Source organism: Oncorhynchus kisutch, linkage group LG14, assembly GCF_002021735.2.
Source record: "Oncorhynchus kisutch isolate 150728-3 linkage group LG14, Okis_V2, whole genome shotgun sequence".
NCBI classification, from domain to species: Eukaryota; Metazoa; Chordata; class Actinopteri; order Salmoniformes; family Salmonidae; genus Oncorhynchus; species Oncorhynchus kisutch.
In genome coordinates this window covers 65593812-65616399 of record NC_034187.2, presented here as the reverse complement: position 1 = coordinate 65616399, position 22588 = coordinate 65593812, and the positions used below count along the sequence as shown (strand labels likewise).

The window sequence follows — 22588 nt, the reverse complement described above, 5'->3', positions numbered from 1 at the left end:
ACCAGACCTGGTAACCCATTGAGCATATTTGGGATGCTCTAGATCAGTGGTTCCCAAACTTTTTATAGTCCTGTACCCCTTCAAACATTCAACCTCCAACTGAGTAACCCCTCTAGCACCAGGGTCAGTGCACTCTCAAATGTTGTTTTTTGCCATCATTGTAAGCCTGCCACACACACACATTTATTAAACATAAGAATGAGTGTGAGTTTTTGTCACAACCCGGCTCATGGGAAGTGACAAAGAGCTCTTATAGGACCAGGGCACAAATAATAATAATCCATCATTTTGCTCTTTATTTAACCATCTTACATATAAAACCTTATTTGTCCATTAAAAATGGTGAATAACTCACAACAGGTTAATGAGAAGGGTGTGAATAACTCACCACAGGTTAATGAGAAGGGTGTGCTTCAAAGGATGCACATAACTCTGCAATGTTGGGTTGTATTGGAGAGAGTCTCTCACATAGGTACGTGGTGGCCTAGAAGGCCAACATCCCAGGGTCACCTCTTCACTTGTCACGTTGAGACTGGTGTTTTGCGGGTACTATTTAATGAATCTGCCAGTTGAGGACTTGTGAGGCGTCTGTTTCTCAAACTAGACACTCTAATGTACTTGTCCTTTTGCTCAGCTGTGCACCGTGGCCACCCACTCCTCTTTTTATTCTGGTTAGAGCCAGTTTGTGAAGGGAGTAGTACACCACGTTGTACGAGATCTTCAGTTTCTCCAATGTGTCTGGCACCAGATGGATAGGCAGCAACAACAAAAAATACAGTCAGAGTTGGGCCCAGATCTGGATTCAAACACTATTTGAAATTATTCAGCAAACGCTGAAAGTATTTGAAAGATTTCAAATGGATGTTGAACCCAGGACTGGAAGAGAAAAACTCTGTGTTGGGCCCAATAGAAAGGCAGACAGACAGGCAGCAGTGTCACTTTGAGGTTGAGACTCAGAGAGATGGAATCAGCACAGCGTAGAGAACTGTAACTGCGCCGATCCCTCATTCTCCCTGCTTCCCTCTCTCAGCCCCTCTTAGCCCAGGGTCCACAGAGACCGGGGGAGCAGGCCTAAGCGGAGGGAAGCTACAGCTGTGTTCTGACCATGGGGATGAGTAAGTCTGAGACAAGGACTGGGTGAGGGAGGGAGGGAGGGAGAGAGCGGAAGGATGGAGAGAAAGGAGGAGGGAGGTTCTGGAAGAGCAGTAACCTTTGGGATGATGAGTGCGTTTCCCATTACCGTCCTGACACAGGATCCGCAGAGATGATTTAATGGCGGCATTTTGTTTTTGCTGACTTCATACCTTTTTTTCCTCTCCTCCACCATTAAAAGAGAAGAGAAAAGGCATACCAGGCTAGGGCTGGGCTGCTGTGTGGGTAGAGTAGCCAAGCAGCTCAAGTCTATTATTCCCCAGCCAGCTTCTTCCTTCCCCTCTCTTATTCCACGGATTCCACCGTCGCAGTGTGTGTCCACTCACTTCCTGGTTGCACCTCCTTCCTCCTCTTATCCTTCTCTCCTTTTTTTATTCCCTTTTTCCTCCCCTCCTATGTCTCAGTGACTACAAACTAGGATGAATCACCTAACACCCAGAGGTGCCTTATATCTTAATAGTGTGGGGTTTGCCCCAGCGCGCAGACAGATGTACATTGTTAAGGAATGTGTGTTTGTGTGTGTGTGTGTGTGTGTGTGTGTGTGTGTGCGTGCGCCTGTGGGTCAGACTATGTCTTCCCTTCTTGTAACAGAACATAAGGCCAGGGGGTGACAGCACAGAGAGGCCCCCAGTGAGCAGGCTGGGGCACTAGTTAGGTCAGTCAGAGGCTAGAGGGGTGAGGCTCTACCTGCAAAGCAGAGGCCACAGACCTGCTGGTGCTACTGCTCCAATCCACACACGCACACAAACTCTGAACTCGGCCCACTGAGGCCCCCTGCTGGTGGACTAGGGGAACAGCAGCCTCATGGCCACCTAGGTGAATTATCAGTCCCTGGCAGCTCCAGACCTGGGTTCAAATCTATTTGAAGTCTTCAATTTTTTTTCTGCATTTGCTTTAGTCTGCCTCGAGTGCCAGTTGGGCAGGATTTGCAGTTTTTGACTGTTGTATTGGTTCCATTGCTCTAGGCAAAGTATTTGAACCCAGGTGAAGGCAGCTTCTGGCTACCCCATTTCACTATAGTATCCTGTCTCCTTGTAGTGAGTGAGTTGTGTCCTAACGAGCTTGTAAATTCCTTGCAATGGTGTCTCTGTCTCGCCGCATTCATTACCTCCTCCTGCCCACCTTGTAAAACAATGCCTCTTTAATAATGTCTCAGCAACGTCCCACCGCCCCGACACTAAATCAAAAAGTGAGAGGCTATAGGAGAAGACCGATAATCCACTCCCTCCGTTTCTATGAAGAGAATTCACAGAACTACTTTGTCACGGGGTGGGACGTGGGAGTCGATGGCTGAGCGCTTTGTGGCGCATTGATCTCCCGTCACGTGAACACCCTCCAGGTAATTGCACTGCCCTAGTGTGATAAATTCTTCCCCGTTGTTTCAAATACTCTGGGGGCTTCGGCGCCGCACTGCTCTGGCAGAGAGAGTTGGAATGAAGTAAATGCGCTTTGACTGTTTCCATACATGGACTACACTTTGTCTTTGCATGTGGTGCAACAAAGACATAAATAAGTCACATATCAAAGGATCACCGGGCCGGATTCGATGTGTTGTCATCAGGGGCTTATTTGTTTTCTGTTCAACATTCTTTTAACCAAGGGAAGACTTTGTGAATGTTTATGACAACAGTGATGGTTTTGATGATAAAGATGTTGATAACAATGTTGAAGTTGTTGGTGATGAGGAACTTCACCCTGGAGTGTGATATTCAAGGCCAACCGAGCCCACGTTGTTTTCCATTTCCATTTAAAATACTGCATGCAGATTAATCTCCAAACAACTAAACAACATTTAATTACCACTAACAAACATTTAGCAAATTAATATTTTCTTGACTCGACTCATTAAAGCGTTTTCCCCATTTATCTGATTTAGACTACACCTCTGTTATGTTGCACTTTGGTTGTCCAGCAGCTGTGCCATAACCACTAATATCACTCTCCACAGAGTAGAACCCCTGCATGTATACTGAACAAAAATATAAACGCAACATGGAAAGTGTTGGTCCCATATTTCATGAGCTGAAATAAGATCCCAACGTCATTTTAGAGAATTTGGCAGTGTGTCCATCCGGCCTCACAACCGCAAATCACATGTAACCACACCAGCCCCGGACCTCCACATTTGGCTTCGTCACCTGTGGGATTGTCTGAGACCAGCCACCCGGACAGCTGAAACTGAGGAGTACTTATTGTCTGTAATATAGTCCTTTTGTGGGGAAAGACTCATTCTGATTGGCTGGTCCTGGCTCACAAGTGGGTGGGCCTGTGCCCTACTAGGCCCACCCATGGCTGCGGCCCTGCCCATTCATGTGAAATCCATAGATTAGGGCCTAATTTATTTGAATTTACATATGTCCTTATATAAACTGTAACTCAGTAAAATCATTGAAATTGTTGCATGTTGCGTTTGTTTTTTTACTGTTAGGGCTTAAAGTGCATCAGAGTATTACTTTTTCAAAAATTATCTTATGATCATGTACCTGTGTGTACATTTACCTACACTGTAGATAAAGCACAGGATCCCAGCTGCAACCTAGTTGTCTAACCCAATGGTCTTATCTCAGTTGAGTTAGCCTGTTTGGGATAGGGGGCAGCATTTTCACGTTTGGATGAAAAGCGTGCCCAGAGTGAACTGCCTGCTACTCACTCCCAGTTGCGAATATATGCATATTATTAGTAGATTTGGATAGAAAACACTCGGAAGTTTCTAAAACTGTTTGAATGATGTCTGTGAGTATAACATAACTCATACGGCAGGTGAAAACCTGGGAAAAATCCAACCAGGAAGTGGGAAATCTGAGATTTGTAGTTTTTCAACTCTTGGCCTATCCAATATACAGTGTCTATGGGGTCAAATTGCACTTCCTAAGGCTTCCACTAGATGTCAACAGTCTTTAGAACCTTGTTTGATGCTTCTACTGTGAGGGGGCGGGAATGAGAGGGGATTGAGTCAGTGGTCTGTCAGAGTGCCACGAGCTGGTCACGTTGGCTTGAGTTCCATTGCATTTCTGAAGACAAAGGAATTCTCCGGTTGGAACATTATTGAAGATTTATGTTAAAAGCATCCTAAATGTTTCTACGAACTGTAATATATAACTTTTTTGACTTTTCGTCTGAACTAAGCGATCGCACATTGAACATTTTGATTACTGGGCTAAACGCGCAAACAAAAAGGAGGTATTTGGACATAAAGATGAACTTTATCGAACAAATCAAAGATTTATTGTGGAACTGGGATTCCTGGGAGTGTATTCTGATGAAGATCATAAAAGGTAAGTGAATGTTTATAATGCTATTTCTGACTTCTGTTGACTCCAACATGGCAGATATCGGTTTGGCTTGAATTGTTGTCTGAGCGCCGTACTCAGATTATTGCATGGTTTGCTTTTTCCGTAAAGTTCTTTTGAAATCTGACACAGCAGTTACATTAAGGAGAAGTATATCTCTAATTCTGTGCATAACACTTGTATCTTATATTAAAGTTTATGATTACTATTTCTGTAAATTGATGTGGCTCTCTAAAAAAATCACTGGATGTTTTGGAAGCAAAACATTACTGAACGTAACGCGCCAAAGTAAACTGAGATTTTTGGATATAAATGTGCACTTTATCGAACATAACATACATGTATTGTGTAACATGAAGTCCTATGAGTGTCATCTGATGAAGATCATCAAAGGTTAGTGATTCATTTTTATCTCTTTCTGCTTTTTGTGACTCGTCTCTTTGGTTGGAAAATGGCTGTGTGTTTGTTTCTAGGCTCTGACCTAACATAATCATATGTTGTGCTTTTGCTGTAAAGCCTTTTTGAAATCGGACACGATGGGTAGATTAACAAGACGTTTATCTATCATTTGGTTTAATGCACTAATGTATGTATGTAAATTACATATTTCAAAAACATATTTTTGAATTTCGCGCACTGCCTTTCGAGGGGTTCCGCTAGTGGAAAAGGGGGGTTGTCGAGGGGTTCCGCTAGCCATAAAGCAGATGCTTTAAGCAGTAGTACTTGCCTACAGTTAAACGTCTGTAATTGCTCTGATTCCTTTAATATCCAATTATGACTCGCTTGGCTTAGGTACCACGGGAATCAATTGGATCTGACTTCCTCCCAATGTCTCTATGGTAAAAAAAAACTGAAATTATTCATTTAACTTAACTTTGAACGAGGATACACCTTCAAGTTAGCCAATGTACTGACTTCTGACTTAAACACATCCTTTTAACTTTAAACCCTGTGAATCCCCTTTCTTTGTGTCATATCCGTATAATCTCGCTAAAATGCCCTTTGATTTAATTTGGTCGTGTCTGTGTGTGAGGCATCGGCCGTGATCGCCTGTGGGTGAGGAGGAACAATTCTAGGAGGACCCCTGTAGGGGCCACACGCTCCAGACCCTTTGAAGAAGGGAAATGTGATGTGAAGTTGAGAGACCTGTGATGAGAGCTGATCAAACCAAGGCTAATCCACCTGCTTGTCATCCCACTGATAGAGAAGGAGGGGTAAGAGAGGGAGATGGGGGGGGGGGGGTACAGGGGAGGATGTGGCAGAGAGGAGGGCCTCTAAGAACTCCTGTCAGAGATTAAACAGCAGATGAAAGGGGATACGAGTCACCCGCCGAGGGCAACATGTGTAGCAGACAAAACCAATCAATCGCCCACCTCACACCCAATAAGATTACATCAATCAATAACCGCTCTTATGAGTGATTGGATTCTGTCTCCTTCCAGAGGAGAGGGAGGAGGGGAGACGAGCGAGCGGCTCAATTTTCCCAATGATTAAAGCGGCGACAAATTGGTTTGATAACATCAAGGACCTTGCTGTGGCTGAGTCTATAAGGGCAGTGTTCAGAGCAGATAGAGGTTGACCGACCACGTACAACGGACACAGTCAGTGAAGAGAAGGGTGGCATGGTGGGGCAACTGTATCACTTAGCTCTCAGACCAACTAGACAATGACTGGCCTGCAGCACTAATAATTTATATGAGCTCAGTGAGGAAGAAGAGGAAAACAAGTGGTAGCATATACAATGAAAAAATAGTGGGCCTAAAACTGATCCTTGGGGGGCACCATAGATAACTGTTATCATACCTATTGTAATTGCTGAGATATAACGTATGAATTTTGAAAAGAACACAGGATAATAAAGAATAATAAGAATAATACTCCTAAATATAAATGCATTTAATAAAAGATCCTGACTCAAATTGAATGAAAACAGAAAGCGATGCAGAAGAACAGAAAGGAAAGGTTACTTCCTCTTGAACTTATTGCAAAACACAGGTCTCGTCATTTAGAATTCCTATTAACTAATAATCATCTCCTCACCAGCCAACAGCCAGCCAGTCTGCATCAATGAGCAGTGTTTTAATTCAAAGATGCTCACAGAGATACACAACAAACAGTACAATAGGTTCATTAAGGTAAAGTAATTAAAATAAGTAAACGGGGCAAAGTGTCATGCACACACACACACTCACCTAATAAAACAAAAGAAGCCTCCTGTGAGTTGGGAGGTGGTGTGTGTGTGTGTGTGTGTCTCCTCTCTCTTGGCCCTGTACAGATGGAGATTCATGATCAATCAATTGGTGGTTGTGTGCAACAATCGGAGGATAGCTCATTAGCGCCACAGACACACTGGTGGTCATTTGTCTTCTTTTCACTGAGGAGGCCAGAGGGTGCTTTAAATTCCCCTTGTTTCCTTGAGGCCGATATGCCTGCTCAGCCCATCCAGTGTGACTGCTTGCGTGTGTGTGTGGACCACCTACCTCTGCAGGTTCCCTGCTGATGTGCACCAGCTGCTTCTACAACTTAGTAAGATGCCAATTATCTACCAATGAAACTGTTACTCTGGTTTTAGTCAATTTAACAGGTTTAGGGCTGACACAGAATAAACTTGGTCTTGGACTAAAAACATGCATTAAGGCCCTGAAACCAGATATTGATGTGCAAATAGAGGACGTGTCATCCACACCCCATTCTCCACCCTAAAATGTACCCTACTGCATATTCCCTAAACACTATCACCAGTCACACACTCTCTGGCTTCATGCATATGATGTTAATGTACCTAATTCCAGACCCTAAACTCAATTATTTACGCTTCATTAGTTAAAGAAGATGATGAACTGAGCTGACTTGAACACCCATTAGCTATTCCACCAACGACTCATGGTGTGGTGGAGAAACGCTTATCGCTGTATAGGTTTAATAGGATGTGAACAAAGCAGTGGTTACTGGTTTCCTCTGGTGTTTTCTCTTTTAACTGCAGATCGTGTAAGAGAGGCTGTTCTGAGCTGACAGCCTGCTGCTGACGGCAACTCGTTGCTACATTGCCCTGTCAGAGTAAATATATGGAGGAGATAGGGACAGAGGGAGGAGAGAATTGACGTATCCAGACACAACTAGTATGTAAAATATGTGCCTGCTGTGAAATGAATTGGGAATCACATTGATATATATGGATGTGGTTGTTTAATGCTTAATACCTCAGGGTTATGGAAGATAGATGACCTATTTTACATGATGTGAACGCCGTAGTAGCAAAACTACGTCCTCTGGCTACGTTTTCCGGGAAGCTGTGTTTGAGTTGGAGGTTTTATTTTCTCTCCCATTCCTAATGTCTTTTTTTATTTACTGTCTGTTGCAGTGAAGGTACAGGGATTGTAGATGCTTTACTTTTTTAGTTTTCAACCTTCATGGCATGGCTGCTACACTAGTGTCTTATTACTTGTACTACTGACTTCCTACACAAGGCAGTTGGTAGACTTTTTATTTAGCAATACTTGCTTTGGCACACTACAGCATGCAGTCTTTCAACAGACTTAGCTTCTTTGCGTTATTAGCAGTAGCTTTTTGGTTTAACTGTGTACATATGTACATCCTATATTCATAGGCTACCCTGGGGCGGCAGGGTAGCCTAGTGGTTAGAGTGTTGGACTCGGAAGGTTGCAAGTTCAAACCCCCGAGCTGATAAGGTACGAATCTGTCGTTCTGCCCCTGAACAGGCAGTTAACCCACTGTTCCTAGGCCGTCATTGAAAAAAAAAAATTGTTCTTAACTGACTTGCCTAGTTAAATAAAGGTAAAATAAAAAATATTCAGATATTCTAATCGAAATGGACAGGTTACCTTCTCAATTTCCTTTAGGCCTGACTACTGTACATGAAGCAGAAGCAATTTGTAGGAGCGTTGATTGATCACCCATAGATTTCACAATAAACCCCTGCTCAGAATATTGACAGGGAGGTGTAACAGAGATTCAGCTGGGGGGGGCTTAGTTTAGAACGATCCCCGGTGGTGGTTGATCCTGTGGGAATGGTCTGAAACAGCTAGACTAGTGTATGTGGAGAACTGCTCTAGAAACACAGTGGCTCTGCTGTGGCGAGATGTGTTCTTCTTACAACAAGTACCTACAGTCCTGTGTGACAGGGTCAAGGGGTGATGTCCATATGATGGGGATGCTTCCTCATTAGTGTGTGTTGTAGACTAAGGCCTTTATTTATAATAGGTTGTTTTATTAGAGTAGGGGTTCCTGGTAGTTGTTGCTGTGAAAAGGGATCCTCTGACATGAGGTGCTGGATTCAACCCTCCGCAAGGTCACCTGTCGTCATCACCAGTCTGGTTATGGTTTCTCTCTGGTTCTATATGTTGTTGTGTTACAGTCTCTCTATCCTAGACTTAAAATACAATCATGTCTATTGGACTTTCACGTAGCCTAAATCATGCGTAGATGTCCATGAGACATTTATACAGAGATTCATCCTATGTGGTTCTCCTTCCCCAAGTCACTCTCCCTCCCTCCCTCCTTTCCCCTTCTCCTCCTCCTCCCTTTATAGACACGGGGCGAGAGAACAGATTGACCTCCCTGGGCTGCAATCTGGTTGATCAGATTTCCATAGAAAAATCTCAATCCCCCACATTGATTAGGACATAATTAGTTAATCATGAACTAGAAGGAGAAAAGGGAGAGAGGGAGGGAGAGAAGGGGGATGGGGGAGTTGGACAGAAGGGCATTCAGGCTCAACCAATGGAATCTCATGAATGCTAAATGTTTAGTTTTAGTAGTCTCATTTCCAACACAAAGACTCCCTCAGGTACACACACACATACACACACACACACACACACACACACACACCTACTTTACAATCTTTACTGTATTTATTATATTCAGAATATTGATATGATGACTGATCAATTTCTTCCCTCTAGTACTGTGAGAAATGGGCTACTGACCAAAACGATTATCTAAAAACCATATTGATATGAGCGATAGTCGATATTCGTATTTTGTGTTTTACTACCTGTATTGTAAGATTGTAAAACCGTGTTGTCTAACCCAAGGACACCATGGTAGTAACATTTAAGGATGGTTAACAGGCTTGTGTAATGACACAGCTATCTGGCTAGCCAAGCTATACACAAAGCTATGCTCATAGTATGACACCTGTGTAAGGTCAAGGGAAGGAGTAGTAAGTGTGTTTTTTGATGTCATTAGCGTCTGCTCCCTGACAACTACCTGCCCTGTCATTATCTGTCAGTCTTAGTGTATTTAGTTAATTAGGATCCCCAACTACACATGCAGCAGCTACTTTGCAGTAGCTAGATCCACGTAAAACGTACAAATACAATACAGAACAGTTATAGACAAGAACAACGTAAGATATTACATTTTTTTTAAATGTAATAAGATATATATATATATATATATATATATATAGGAAAGGCACCAAGAGACAACAAAAATGCTATTTCAACACTTCATATAAACATATTAATATTGTTAAATACTGTACAGTTAAAGTAGATATTTAGAGAGAGCAGAGGCGCTGTGATACAAGATGTTTTATCTGTTTTTTAAAGCTACATTAGTTTTTTGCCTGAGTATCCTCTGGTGGCAGAGCATTCCATGATGACAGGGCTCTCTGAGCGACACATTAAATCTGTTTTGGTTTGGGTACAGTGAAAACCATAGCGGTGTGTCTGCTGGGGTATGGAAGTCTGTTTGAAGTGTATGCAAATAGATTATACAAGTGGTTTGGCATTTTAAATACACACGTGTTTCTTAAGTAGAAGAGAAGTAGTCCATTTCTCATCAACCCTCAGCCATGAAGGACTATCAGGCATGTTGTGGATGTTAGTTGTGTATGTACAGTTAAGACCAAGGGGGGCTGCTCTGTATTGAACCAGCTGCAGCTTTGCTAGGTCTTTCTTTGCTGCACCTGACTATATTATCAGACAGTAATCAAGATGGGACAAGACCAGAGCCTGAACAACTAGTACAGTTGATCTTTGTGTCAATGTTTTAAATAAAAGATATACCTCTCGGGTCGTCCAAAGTGGCACAGTGGTCTAGGGCATCACTACAGACCCGGGTTCGATCCCAGGCTGTGTCATAACCGACTGTGACCGGGAGTCCCATAGGGCGACGCACAATTGGCCCAGCGTTGTTCAGGTTAGGGGAGGGTTTGGCCGAGGTGGGGCTTTACTTGGCACATCGCGCTCTAGTGACTGCTTGTGGCGGCCCGGGCGCCTGCAGGCTGACTCTGGTTGTCAGTTGAACGATGTTTCCTCTGACACATTGGTGCGGCTGGCTTCCGGGTTAAGCGGGCCGGTGTTCAGAAGCGCCGTTTGGTTGGCCGTGTTTCGGAGGACCCCATGACTCGATCTTTGCCTCTCCCGTTGGGGAGTTGTAGCGATGAGACAAGATTGCAATTGGATATCACGAAATTGGGGAGAAAAAGAGGGTAAAAAAAATCTAACACAATAAGACATACCTCTCCCCATCTTCACAATAACTTTGGCAATATGACTTAACCATGATAACTGACCATCCAGTGTTTCTCCTAGGAGTTCAGCTTCTTCAACTTGTTCAATGGATACACCCTTCATGCACAACTCCAGTTGAGGTTGAAATACAATTATTTCGTTTTTTGATGTTTTTAAGACCAGTTTACTGTTAATTACCCATTCTGACACTGACAGTAACTCTTGTGAAGAGTCTCATTGATCTCACTGGCTGTAGGTGCTGATGTATAGAGCAGTGGTTCTCCAACTTTTTTGGTTACTCCACCACCAACTGAATTTTACCCCTGAACTACCCCCTCATGTACGTTTTACAGTCTTCTCAAGTACCCCCTGTGGATAGGCCAAGTACCTCCAGGGGTTCTAGTACCCCTAGTTGGGAACCCTTGGGGTAGAGTGTGCAATCATCAGCGTACATAGTCATTTTAGCTTCTTGTAAGACAAGAGTAACGGCCCAAGGCAACTGCCCTGGGGGATCTTGCACTGTACATATCTGATGTTAGAGAAGGTTCCATTGATGAATACTCTTGAGTTATATTGGATAAATACCACTGTATTTAACACATGCCCCACCTCTCCTCTCTCCTGTAGGTGTGATGAGTGTTGTCTGTGCTACCACTTTGGCTGTCTGGACCCTCCCCTGAAGAAGTCTCCCAAGCAGACAGGATACGGCTGGATCTGCCAGGAGTGTGACACTTCCTCCTCCAAGGTGTGTGTTGTGTTGTGTGTGTGTGTGTGTGCGTGCGCCGCTCGCGCACACTGGGTGGTGGTGATGTCTTCTTTTGGCATCACATTATTGAAGCAGCAGTTAAACAGCTGAATATTAACCTACAACAAATCTTACCAGGAAATATATAGTTATATGAGTATTAAGGATCAAAGGGAAAGAAATGTGTGTTTGAAGTGGTAAGAGTCGAGCATGGACAACAGCCATGGCTTCACTTAAATTTCCCGATCTTCTTCCCAAAGGGCATTCAGCAAAGGGCTGGGGTATCTCTGTGAGCGACAGGGTGTACTGTAGTTAGTATGACATGACAGCTCCAGCAACTGCAGCAGAATCATGCGTCTCTGTCTTTTTACCTTGAAACCAAACCTGACAGCGAGCCAAAATGGCCGCCACCAATACCGGTCTCCTCATTGCTACCTCCTGAAGCGGTACTGCTCCATTTCCATCCCTTTCCATTTGAAATGTCCCTAGCTGAAAATGGCAAGTCTCACCAGAAGCACTTTTTTGCATTTTAAATAATGTTTTTCTTATTGAATTACAGTGTAATCAAGGGTAGCATGCGGCAGCTTGTGAACCTAATTAAGTTGATAAATGTGAAGCGCATTTCAATTTGTCCAGGAAAGGGCATTCCTATTGGCTCTATGTGTGTGGAAAATGGGGGTTAATTGATGTTGCAGAAGGAGGAAGAGAAACATAAAAGCCTGAGCCATACTGAAAACGCTGCATGCTGGGAATGAAACGTTAAATTACAGGCAAAATGTAAAGGTTAAAGCTCAGTTAAAATGTTAGATAGCAGAGTTAGTGGAGGGTTACAATGTTAGATAGCAGACTGTAAATGTAAAATGTTAGATAGCTGACTAGAGACTTGTAGTTTGTTGTTGTAGCCCTGTTTGGAAGGGGCATGACGATGCGTCGGTATACATGATCAACAACTGATGTTGTTTCTGCCCAACATTACAGTCCGGCATGTTTGTATTTTTATATTGTTCTCGTAGCTCTAGTTCAACAAGAGTGCCAGGCTGTTTCGCAAAGAGATAATACACATTAATATAACCCAAATAGTTTTTACAAAGCGTATAAGCATATATAGAAATTAAACCCGTTTTCATGCGTAGAGCTGGACTCTGGTAATAAAGAGCCATGTTGAGAGTATTACAGACCAGAATATACTGCCTGTGTGTACTGCTGTGGTGTGAATAGGCATAGTATTTGGCAAAGAGGGTGGAGAAAGACTCACAACACTATCCTGCTGTTGTTGTGTGTGGAGTGTGTTGGTCTAAACGGGGGCTGTAGGAGGGGACACGCACTCAATGGAAGAAACACACACACACACAATGGAAAGGAGCTTTTAAGTGGTGAAAGCTGGAAAAGAAGGGAAAGGGAAGGGGGGCACAAGTCTTTGCTTTTTAAATGTGCTGCTGCTCGAAGCCTGCTGAGAGAGAGAGAGTAGAGAGTCCTCCAGAGACCCCCAGGACCAGACCCAATCCTCTTTAATCACCCCCGTGCAACACACATACCAAACGCACACTGGAACAAACACACACAAACACATAAAAACAAACACATTGCAACAAACCCACTGACGGAATGGAACACACACACACACACACACACACACACACACACACAGACCTGCCCCTCTCTCGTTAATCACATGTTTCATCCCCCGGAGTGTCTTCTCCACCCATTCCCCGTCCTCCCCTCCCCTCCCTCCCACCTCTCTACATCCCTGTGTAAACCCTGGTGGTGGCGACTACCTCTGTGAGTCCAAAAGCAGAGAACATGTCTGTAGTGACAGGAGAGGAGAGCTGTGTGAGCAGGGTTGAGGAGTTGTGGACTTTTACTCTGCTCCTCTTCATCAGACAGTAGTGGAGTTACAGTAGTAGAGGGGACTTTTACTCTGCTCCTCTTCATCAGACAGTAGTGGAGTTACAGTAGTAGGGGGGACTTTTACTCTGCTCCTCTTCATCAGACAGTAGTGGAGTTACAGTAGTAGAGGGGACTTTTACTCTGCTCCTCTTCATCAGACAGACAGTTTGTACAGCGTTGTCACTATAGATCTACAGCTGTTAACAAGTGTCTGTCTCCCTCAGTCCAACTGCTGAACTAGTCCACACTGACTTATTCCACTATGTCCTTGTGGAGCAAAGGGCCTCTCTGTTGCTACAATACTAGTGAGATAGCCTTTTATCTGAGCAATGTTGATGGATATATAGTATAATGTGTCTGTTTCTTGTTACTGAATAGATTTGAGCGGCACAGGTAGCCTAGTGGTTAAGACCGTTCGGCCAGTAACCGAAATTACGCTGGTTCGAATCCCTGAGCCGACTAGGTGAAAAATCTGTCTGTGCTTTTGAGCAAGGCACTTAGCCTGAATTACTCCTTTAAGTCCCTCTGGATAACAGCGTCTGCTAAATGACTCAAATGTAAATGTTTTACATTTTTTCTAAAACCAAACTACATCGTCTTTAGCTGAAGTGTCAAACTTCTAGCTATTTCCATGTATTTCATTGAGTAATCATGTGAATCCAAGTCTGAGCAACAGTGTATGATAAGTGTTTGTCAAAACATTTCACAATCATTACATACCTTCAGCTTGTTTGTACGAATGCCACAATTTCCTATTTTTTATAAAAGACACATGTTCTAAAACTTGTAATGTGTTTTCAGGTATTAAGTCGGTAATGGGCGGAAGTGAGTGTTGGAGGTAATTGCCTCTACTTTGCACTCTGGGAGATGAGAGCAGAATTTAAGGGAAGTTATTCTATAATATGCGGCTTGTAAATGCCAAGCCTCTGCTGCATGCTGTGAATCGCTTGTGCCTGTGGGAAAGGAATGGTGCTTTAAATGGCAACTTTAAGTGCAGCTGAATCATACCTGACCGACTGTCTCAAATGTGATTTACATGGTGAGAGAAGCCAAGGGGGGTGGGTGGCTGGGTCGGTCACACAGAGCTGTGTCAGCCTGCTGGTCTGACAGTGGGGGAAAGATGTAGCTCTAGCTCGATGATCAGAATTTGACTTGTTATCCCTCCCGCCCTGACTGACTGGTAGCTGAGTGGAAGGAGCTTAAATCCGGAAGGACGAATGGAACTGAAGGAGAGACCGTAGGTAGGTTGGGAGTAGGGACACAGGAGCCAGCCAGCGAGTCAAAGTAAACTGGATGTAAGTTGAGGTTACACAATATTTTAAGTTGATTAAGCTTGAAATAGTTGATGCACCTATTTAACTTTTTTTTTTTTTTTTCAAACAACAAATATTTGTTTGACAATGCATTGCACCGTGTTCATGCCTTCGCTGTCTTTTGAATAAAGCACACAGATTAGCCTGTGAACTGTTAGTCTGATCCAAACATTGGGTTGCCGTAGTAGCAACATTTGACTTGACGAGTTTGGTCCATGATATTGTGGACCCCACGTGTAGTCATCCTCTCTAACTTCCATCCATCCTCTCTCTGTGTATCAGAGTGTTTGTCTCTCTTGATCAACACTGTGATGTCTCTGTTGTATTATACAATGCTTTTGTATTAGGAATTGTCTTTCCCCGCGTCTTGAAATTAGGAGTGTAGAAAAAACAAACGGTCTCTGTCAGTTTACGGTTATGTGTAGGAATGTGCTCGTTGGTGTCAGCAGTCGCACACTTTTCTGTGTGCGTGCGTGCGGCTAGGCCAGGGTGATACAATTATTTATTAGGCAGCCAGGAGTTCATTACGGGTCTCTGGTTCTCGCTGCCTGCCTGGCTTAGATAAACCTGTGGCCTGACCAAGACCACAGCCCTAAATCCCTGCCTTCCCCTGTCACCCCAGGTCCTGGCCCAGTAGATCCCTGTAATAAACTGACAGTCGTGCCGTAATATACGGATGGCCTTTCATTCCAGAGCCCGTTACTCGGCCTCGGTGGTGCCGGGGGGGGCTTGTTTAAAGCTTTATTTTACATCCTGCATTGTGTTCGTGGCCACGGCTCCACTCGCCTGCCTGCCTGCCTTCCTGCCTGCCTTCCTGCCTGCCTGCCTGCCTGCCTGCCTGCCTGCCTGCCTGCCTGCCTGCCTGCCTGCTCTCTCGCTAGATGCCTCTGTAATGTATCGGGCCCAGAGATGCGGAGAGGCAGTTGCCCAGGCAGCAGTTAAAGCACTTGGAACGCTCTGCAGCGGGTGGACGGTGGGTTAGTGTGTGGGCAGAGCTTCTTTAGATAGACTTTAGACTTTACTTGTCATCAAAAGACTTAACTCTTTCACGGACAGTAATTGCACAAGTTTTATGTTGTTTTCCTCTTCAGTTCATTCAAGGCCAAGAAACGACCAAGTGCAAAAAGACAATTTTTCTGTAAAGTTCCTAGTTCCCTGCGTGACCTAACGCTTGTTGTGTGTTTAAGAAATCAAAGTTGCTGGTTTTGTGTGTCCGCGTTAGTGTGTGTCCGCGTTAGTGTGTGTCCGCGTTAGTGTGTGTCCGCGTTACTGTGTCCGCGTTAGTGTGTGTCTGCGTTACTGTGTGTCCGCGTTACTGTGTGTCCGCGTTACTGTGTGTCCGTGTTAGTGTGTGTGTCCGTGTTAGTGTGTGTGTGTGCGTTACTGTGGGTCCGCGTTACTGTGTGTCCGCGTTAGTGTGTGCGTGCGTTACTGTGTGTCCGCGTTACTGTGTGTGTGCGTTCCTGTGTTTGCATTTCATTGGATGATATGAGCCGTTATAGGAGGCGGAGTGTTTTGACGTTGTTTAAAATAGGGAACTATTAGAATAGGGTACCATTTGTGTTTTGTAATTGTTTAAAATAGGGAACTATTAGAATAGGGCACCATTTGTGTTTTGTAATTGTTTAAAATAGGGAACTATTAGAATAGGGCACCATTTGTGTTTTGTAATTGTTTACAATAGGGAACTATTAGAATAGGGCACCATTTGTGTTTTGTAATTGTTTACAGGGTTGCAGTTAATATACGTTTGGGTGTTTTGATGTTCTACCCATTTTGGAGGATGATTACCTTTTACACACAGATCCATCAATCACAAAGCTTCATGGCTTGACCTGTGAAAGTAGCTAATTAACTTAATGAAGTGTCACACTCTGCCGGCTTTACTAGAGGAGAGGAAATAAAAATAGGGATCATTACTCATCGGCTGGAAGGACATTTATAACACGTCTGATATGAGAGATGGGAGGACATTTATAACACGTCTGATATGAGAGATGGGAGGACATTTATAACACGTCTGATATGAGAGATGGGAGGACATTTATAACACATCTGATATGAGAGATGGGAGGACATTTATAACACACGTCTGATATGAGAGATGGGAGGACATTTATAACACGTCTGATATGAGAGATGGGAGGACATTTATAACACGTCTGATATGAGAGATGGGAGGACATTTATAACACGTCTGATATGAGAGATGGGAGGGGAAGGCCAAACAATATTTCACCAACTAACCTCAGATCAGGTTTTATTCCAACAACAAAATCATCTGTTAGTATTCTATTGATCTTTCTATTGAGAATCCTTTCCCCCTCAGTTTGAATGTCAATCTCTTACCTTGGTCTAACACAGGTGAAAACAAGAATCCCCTTGTTCGAGTGCATGATCCCTACACTATTCTCTCTATTCCCTCCATAAGGGCACCTGCATATCTTAAAGACTGACCAGATCAATCAGCCTCAACAAGCGACTCGTTCTGAATCCAGCCAAGTGGCTAAAGCATGATCATCTCATAAATGGAGGTTGTATTTCACACACAGCCCAGGTTTAACCAAAGTTTAGTGTGATTTAAAGGCAAGAGGGGATGGCTAAACTCGACCGTGGGGACTGCTGTCGCAGCGGTCTGTGGCCCAGTGGTGGCCGGGTAGGCTGGGAGAGATGCTGAACTGAAGACGGAGGGAAAATCAATGACCAGAAGTCACCTCCATCACTTTAACTAGCCCACTCCGGCCCCCACGGGCCCCCGGCCGCCCCTCTTGGGCCAATTTGCAGAGAGTAAACAGTGTTGTGTGATCTGTGATTGCTGCTCTGCTGGGGTCCCCAGTGACCACCTCTATAGGACCATTACTCAGGAGCCAAGTTGAATAACCCTGTTACATGGTGGCCACTTCACTACAGTGACCTCCTACAGCACAGTACATGCTGGATGCCATGAAGTAATAGACATTGAGACGCCACCACTAATAACCCTGTTGCATGGTCGCCACTCAGTTCACGGGACCACCTCCACTACATACTGGATCTGTACTCAGTCCCCAGGACCACCTCCACTACATACTGGATCTGTACTCAGTCCCCGGGACCACCTCCACTACATACTGGATCTGTACTCAGTCCCCGGGACCACCTCCACTACATACTGGATGTATACTCAGTCCCCAGGACCACCTCCACTACATACTGGATCTGTACTCAGTCCCCGGGACCACCTCCACTACATACTGGATCTGTACTCAGTCCCCGGGACCACCTCCACTACATACTGGATCTGTACTCAGTCCCCGGGACCACCTCCACTACATACTGGATCTGTACTCAGTCCCTGGGACCATCTCTACTACATACTGGATGTATACTCAGTCCCCGGGACCATCTCCACTACATACGGGATGTGTACTCAGTCCCCAGGACCATCTCCACTACATACTGGATCTGTACTCAGTCCCTGGGACCATCTCTACTACATACTGGATGTATACTCAGTCCCCAGGACCATCTCCACTACATACTGGATGTATACTCATTCCCCAGGACCACCTCTACTACATACTGGATGTATACTCAGTCCCCAGGACCACCTCCACTACATACTGGATGTATACTCAGTCCCCAGGACCACCACCACTACATACTGGATGTGTACTCAGTCCCCAGGACCACCACCACTACATACTGGATGTATACTCAGTTCCCGGGACCATCTCCACTACATACTGGATGTATACTCAGTTCCCGGGACCATCTCCACTACATACTGGATCTGTACTCAGTCCCCGGGACCACCTCCACTACATACTGGATGTATACTCAGTTCCCGGGACCATCTCCACTACATACTGGATGTGTCCTCAGCTCCCAGGACCATCTCCACTACATACTGGATGTGTACTCAGTCCCCAGGACCACCACCACTACATACTGGATGTATACTCAGTTCCCGGGACCATCTCCACTACATACTGGATCTGTACTCAGTCCCCGGGACCACCTCCACTACATACTGGATGTATCCTCAGCTCCAAGGACCACTCTCTGAGACATGCTGAGACAGCTTATAACCTCTTTGCAATGCGGTTTGTTAGAAAAAATGTGATTCGAATTTTAAAAAAGATATATATATTTAAAAAAAATAGAATTAAAAAAAATACATATATATATATATATATATTACACACACACACACAGTGGGGCAAAAAAGTATTTAGCCAGCCACCAATTGTGCAAGTTCTCCCACTTAAAAAGATGAGAGGCCTGTAATTTTCATCATAGGTACACTTCAACTATGACAGACAGAATGAGGACAAAAAATCCAGATTTTTTTTTATTTGCAAATTATGGTGAAAAAAAAAGTGTCTCAATACTTTGTTATATACCCTTTGTTGGCAATGACAGAGGTCAAACGTTTTCTGAAAGTCTTCACAAGGTTTTCACACACTGTTGCTGGTATTTTGGCCCATTCATGCAGATCTCCTCTAGAGCAGTGATGTTTTGGGGCTGTTGCTGGGCAACACGGACTTTCAAAATATTTTCTATGGGGTTGAGATCTGGAGACTGGCTAGGCCACTTCTTACGAAGCTACTCCTTCGTTGCCCGGGCGGTGTGTTTGGGATCATTGTCATGCTGAAAGACCCAGCCACGTTTCATCTTCAATGCCCTTGCTGATGGAAGGAGGTTTTCACTCAAAATCTCATGATACATGGCCCCATTCATTCTTTCCTTTACACGGATCAGTCGTCCTGGTACCTTTGCAGAAAAACAGCCCCAAAGCATGATGTTTCCACCCCCATGCTTCACAGTAGGTATGGTGTTCTTTGGATGCAACTCAGCATTCTTTGTCCTCCAAACATGACGAGGTGAGTTTTTACCCAAAAGTTATATTTTGGTTTCATCTGACCATATGACATTCTCCCAATCTTCTTCTGGATCATCCAAATGCTCTCTAGCAAACTTCAGACGGGCCTGGACATGTACTGGCTTAAGCAGGGGGACACGTCTGGCACTGCAGGATTTGAGTCCCTGGTGGCGTAGTGTGTTACTGATGGTAGGCTTTGTTACTTTGGTCCCAGCTCTCTGCAGGTCATTCACTAGGTCCCCCCGTGTGGTTCTGGGATTTTTGCTCACCGTTCTTGTGATCATTTTGACCCCACGGGGTGAGATCTTGCGTGGAGCCCCAGATCGAGGGAGATTATCAGTGGTCTTGTATGTCTTCCATTTCCTAATAATTGCTCCCACAGTTGATTTCTTCAAACCAAGCTGCTTACCTATTGCAGATTCAGTCTTCCCAGCCTGGTGCAGGTCTACAATTTTGTTTCTGGTGTCCTTTGACAGCTCTTTGGCCATAGTGGAGTTTGGAGTGTGACTGTTTGAGGTTGTGGACAGGTGTCTTTTATGCTGAAAACAAGTTCAAACAGGTGCCATTAATACAGGTAACGAGTGGAGGACAGAGGAGCCTCTTAAAGAAGAAGTTACAGGTCTGTGAGAGCCAGAAATCTTGCTTGTTTGTAGGTGACCAAATACTTATTTTCCACCATAATTTGCAAATAAATTCATTAAAAATCCTACAATGTGATTTTCTGGATATTTTTCTAATTTTGTCTGTCGTAGTTGAAGTGTACCTATGATGAAAATTACAGGCCTCTCATCTTTTTAAGTGGGAGAACTTGCACAATTGGTGGCTGACTAAATACTTTTTCCCCCACTGTATATATATACAGTATATCATTTTTTCTTCACATTTTCAAACAGTCCATTTATATTTTCTAACGGGGCTAGACATTTGGGTGAGGTTTTTTTCTCACCTGAGTAGCCTGGTTTTACTGTCAAAAATAAAATTAAACCATCTAGTGTTCAGTGAAATAACAACACAATGTCAAATACAGGTAGCCTAGTCAAATAATTAACATCTAATCACATTAACCGTTACTCTCTTGTGGGAATTCCACTAACGGTTTGTATGTAGGCAAACGTAGCGGCTGCTCTTTCCGTTTGCTTGAAAATGGATAAATGGTCAAAAAAAGTAAGGCCCACATCCATAAAGACACATACCAGCTCTACTGGCAGTACTGCTACTACCTAGCATCTCCCTCTCTCTCTCCCTAGCATCTCCCTCTCTCTCCCTAGCATCTCTCCCTCTCTCTCTCTCTCCCTAGCATCTCTCTCTCTCTCCCTAGCATCTCCCTCTCTCTCTCTCTAGCATCTCTCTCTCTCTCCCTCTATAGCATCTCTCTCTCTCCCTCTATAGCATCTCTCCCTCTCTCCCTCTATAGCATCTCTCCCTCTCTCCCTCCCTAGCATCTCTCGCTCCCCCACCCTAGCATCTCTCGCTCTCCCTCCCTAGCATCTCTCGCTCTCCCTCCCTAGCATCTCTCTCTCTCTCCCTCCCTAGCATCTCTTTCTCCCCCTCTCTCTCTCCCTAGCATCTCTCTCTCTAGCATCTCTCTCTCTCCCTCTCTTTCCCTCTATAGCCTCTCTCTCTCTTTCCCTCTATAGCCTCTCTCTCTTTCCCTCTATAGCCTCTCTCTCTTTCCCTATATAGCCTCTCTCTTTCCCTCTATAGCATCTCTCTCTCCCTCCCTCTATAGCATCTCTCCCTCCCTCTATAGCATCTCTCCCTCCCTCTATAGCATCTCTCCCTCCCTCTATAGCATCTCTCTCTCCCTCTATAGCATCTCTCTCTCCCTCTATAGCATCTCTCTCTCCCTCTATAGCATCTCTCTCTCCCTCTATAGCATCTCTCTCCCTCTCTCCCTCCCTAGCATCTCTCCCTCTCTCTCTCTCCCTCTATAGCATCTCCCTCTCTCCCTCCCTAGCATCTCTCTCTCCCTCTCTCCCTCCCTAGCATCTCTCCCTCTCTCTCTCTCCCTCTATAGCATCTCCCTCTCTCCCTCCCTAGCATCTCTCTCTCCCTCTCTCCCTCCCTAGCATCTCTCCCTCTCTCTCCCTTTATAGCATCTCCCTCTCTCCCTCCCTAGCATCTCTCTCTCTCTCCCTCTATAGCATCTCTCTCTCCCTCCCTAGCATCTCTCTCTCCCTCTATAGCATCTCCATCTCTCTCTCCCTCTCTCCCTCCCTAGCATCTCTCCCTAGCATCTCTCTCCCTAGAATCTCTCTCTCCCTAGAATCTCTCTCTCTCTCCCTCTCTCCCTCCCTAGCATCTCTCTCTCCCTCTCTCTCACTCTCTCCCTAGCATCTCCCTCTCTCCCTCCCTAGCATCTCCCTCTCTCCCTCCCTAGCATCTCTCCCTCTCTCTCTCTCTCCCTAGCATCTCTCTCTCTCCCCCTCTCTCTCCCCATCTCTCTCTCCCTAGCATCTCTCTCTCTCCCTAGCATCTCTCTCTCCCTCTATAGCATCTCTCCCTCTCTCCCTCTATAGCATCTCTCCCTCTCTCCCTCTATAGCATCTCTCCCTCTCTCCCTCTATAGCATCTCTCCCTCTCTCTCTCCCTAGCATCTCTCTCTCTCCCTAAGCATCTCTCTCTCTCCCTAGCATCTCTCTCTCTCCCTAGCATCTCTCTCTCTCCCTAGCATCTCTCTCTCTCCCTAGCATCTCTGTCTCTCCCTAGCATCTCTCTCTCTCCCTAGCATCTCTCTCTCCTCCCTCCCTGGCTTCTCTCTCTCTATAGCATCTCTCTCCCTCCCTCTATAGCATCTCTCTCTCTCCCTCCCTCTATAGCATCTCTCTCTCTCTCCCTCCCTAGCATCTCTCCCT

General features: G+C 44.8%; 1 protein-coding gene across 4 annotated transcripts in view; it reads left to right on the top strand.

Annotated features, from left to right (window-relative positions):
- LOC109903473 (PHD finger protein 14) overlaps nt 1-22588 on the top strand; it is a 109486-nt gene that overhangs the window by 56860 nt on the left and 30038 nt on the right. For all 4 annotated transcript variants that reach the window (XM_031788782.1, XM_031788781.1, XM_031788780.1 and 1 more), the window contains exon 19: nt 11552-11669. In XM_031788782.1, the coding sequence (XP_031644642.1) occupies nt 11552-11669 (118 nt within the window). The remainder of the gene's footprint in view (nt 1-11551; nt 11670-22588) is intronic.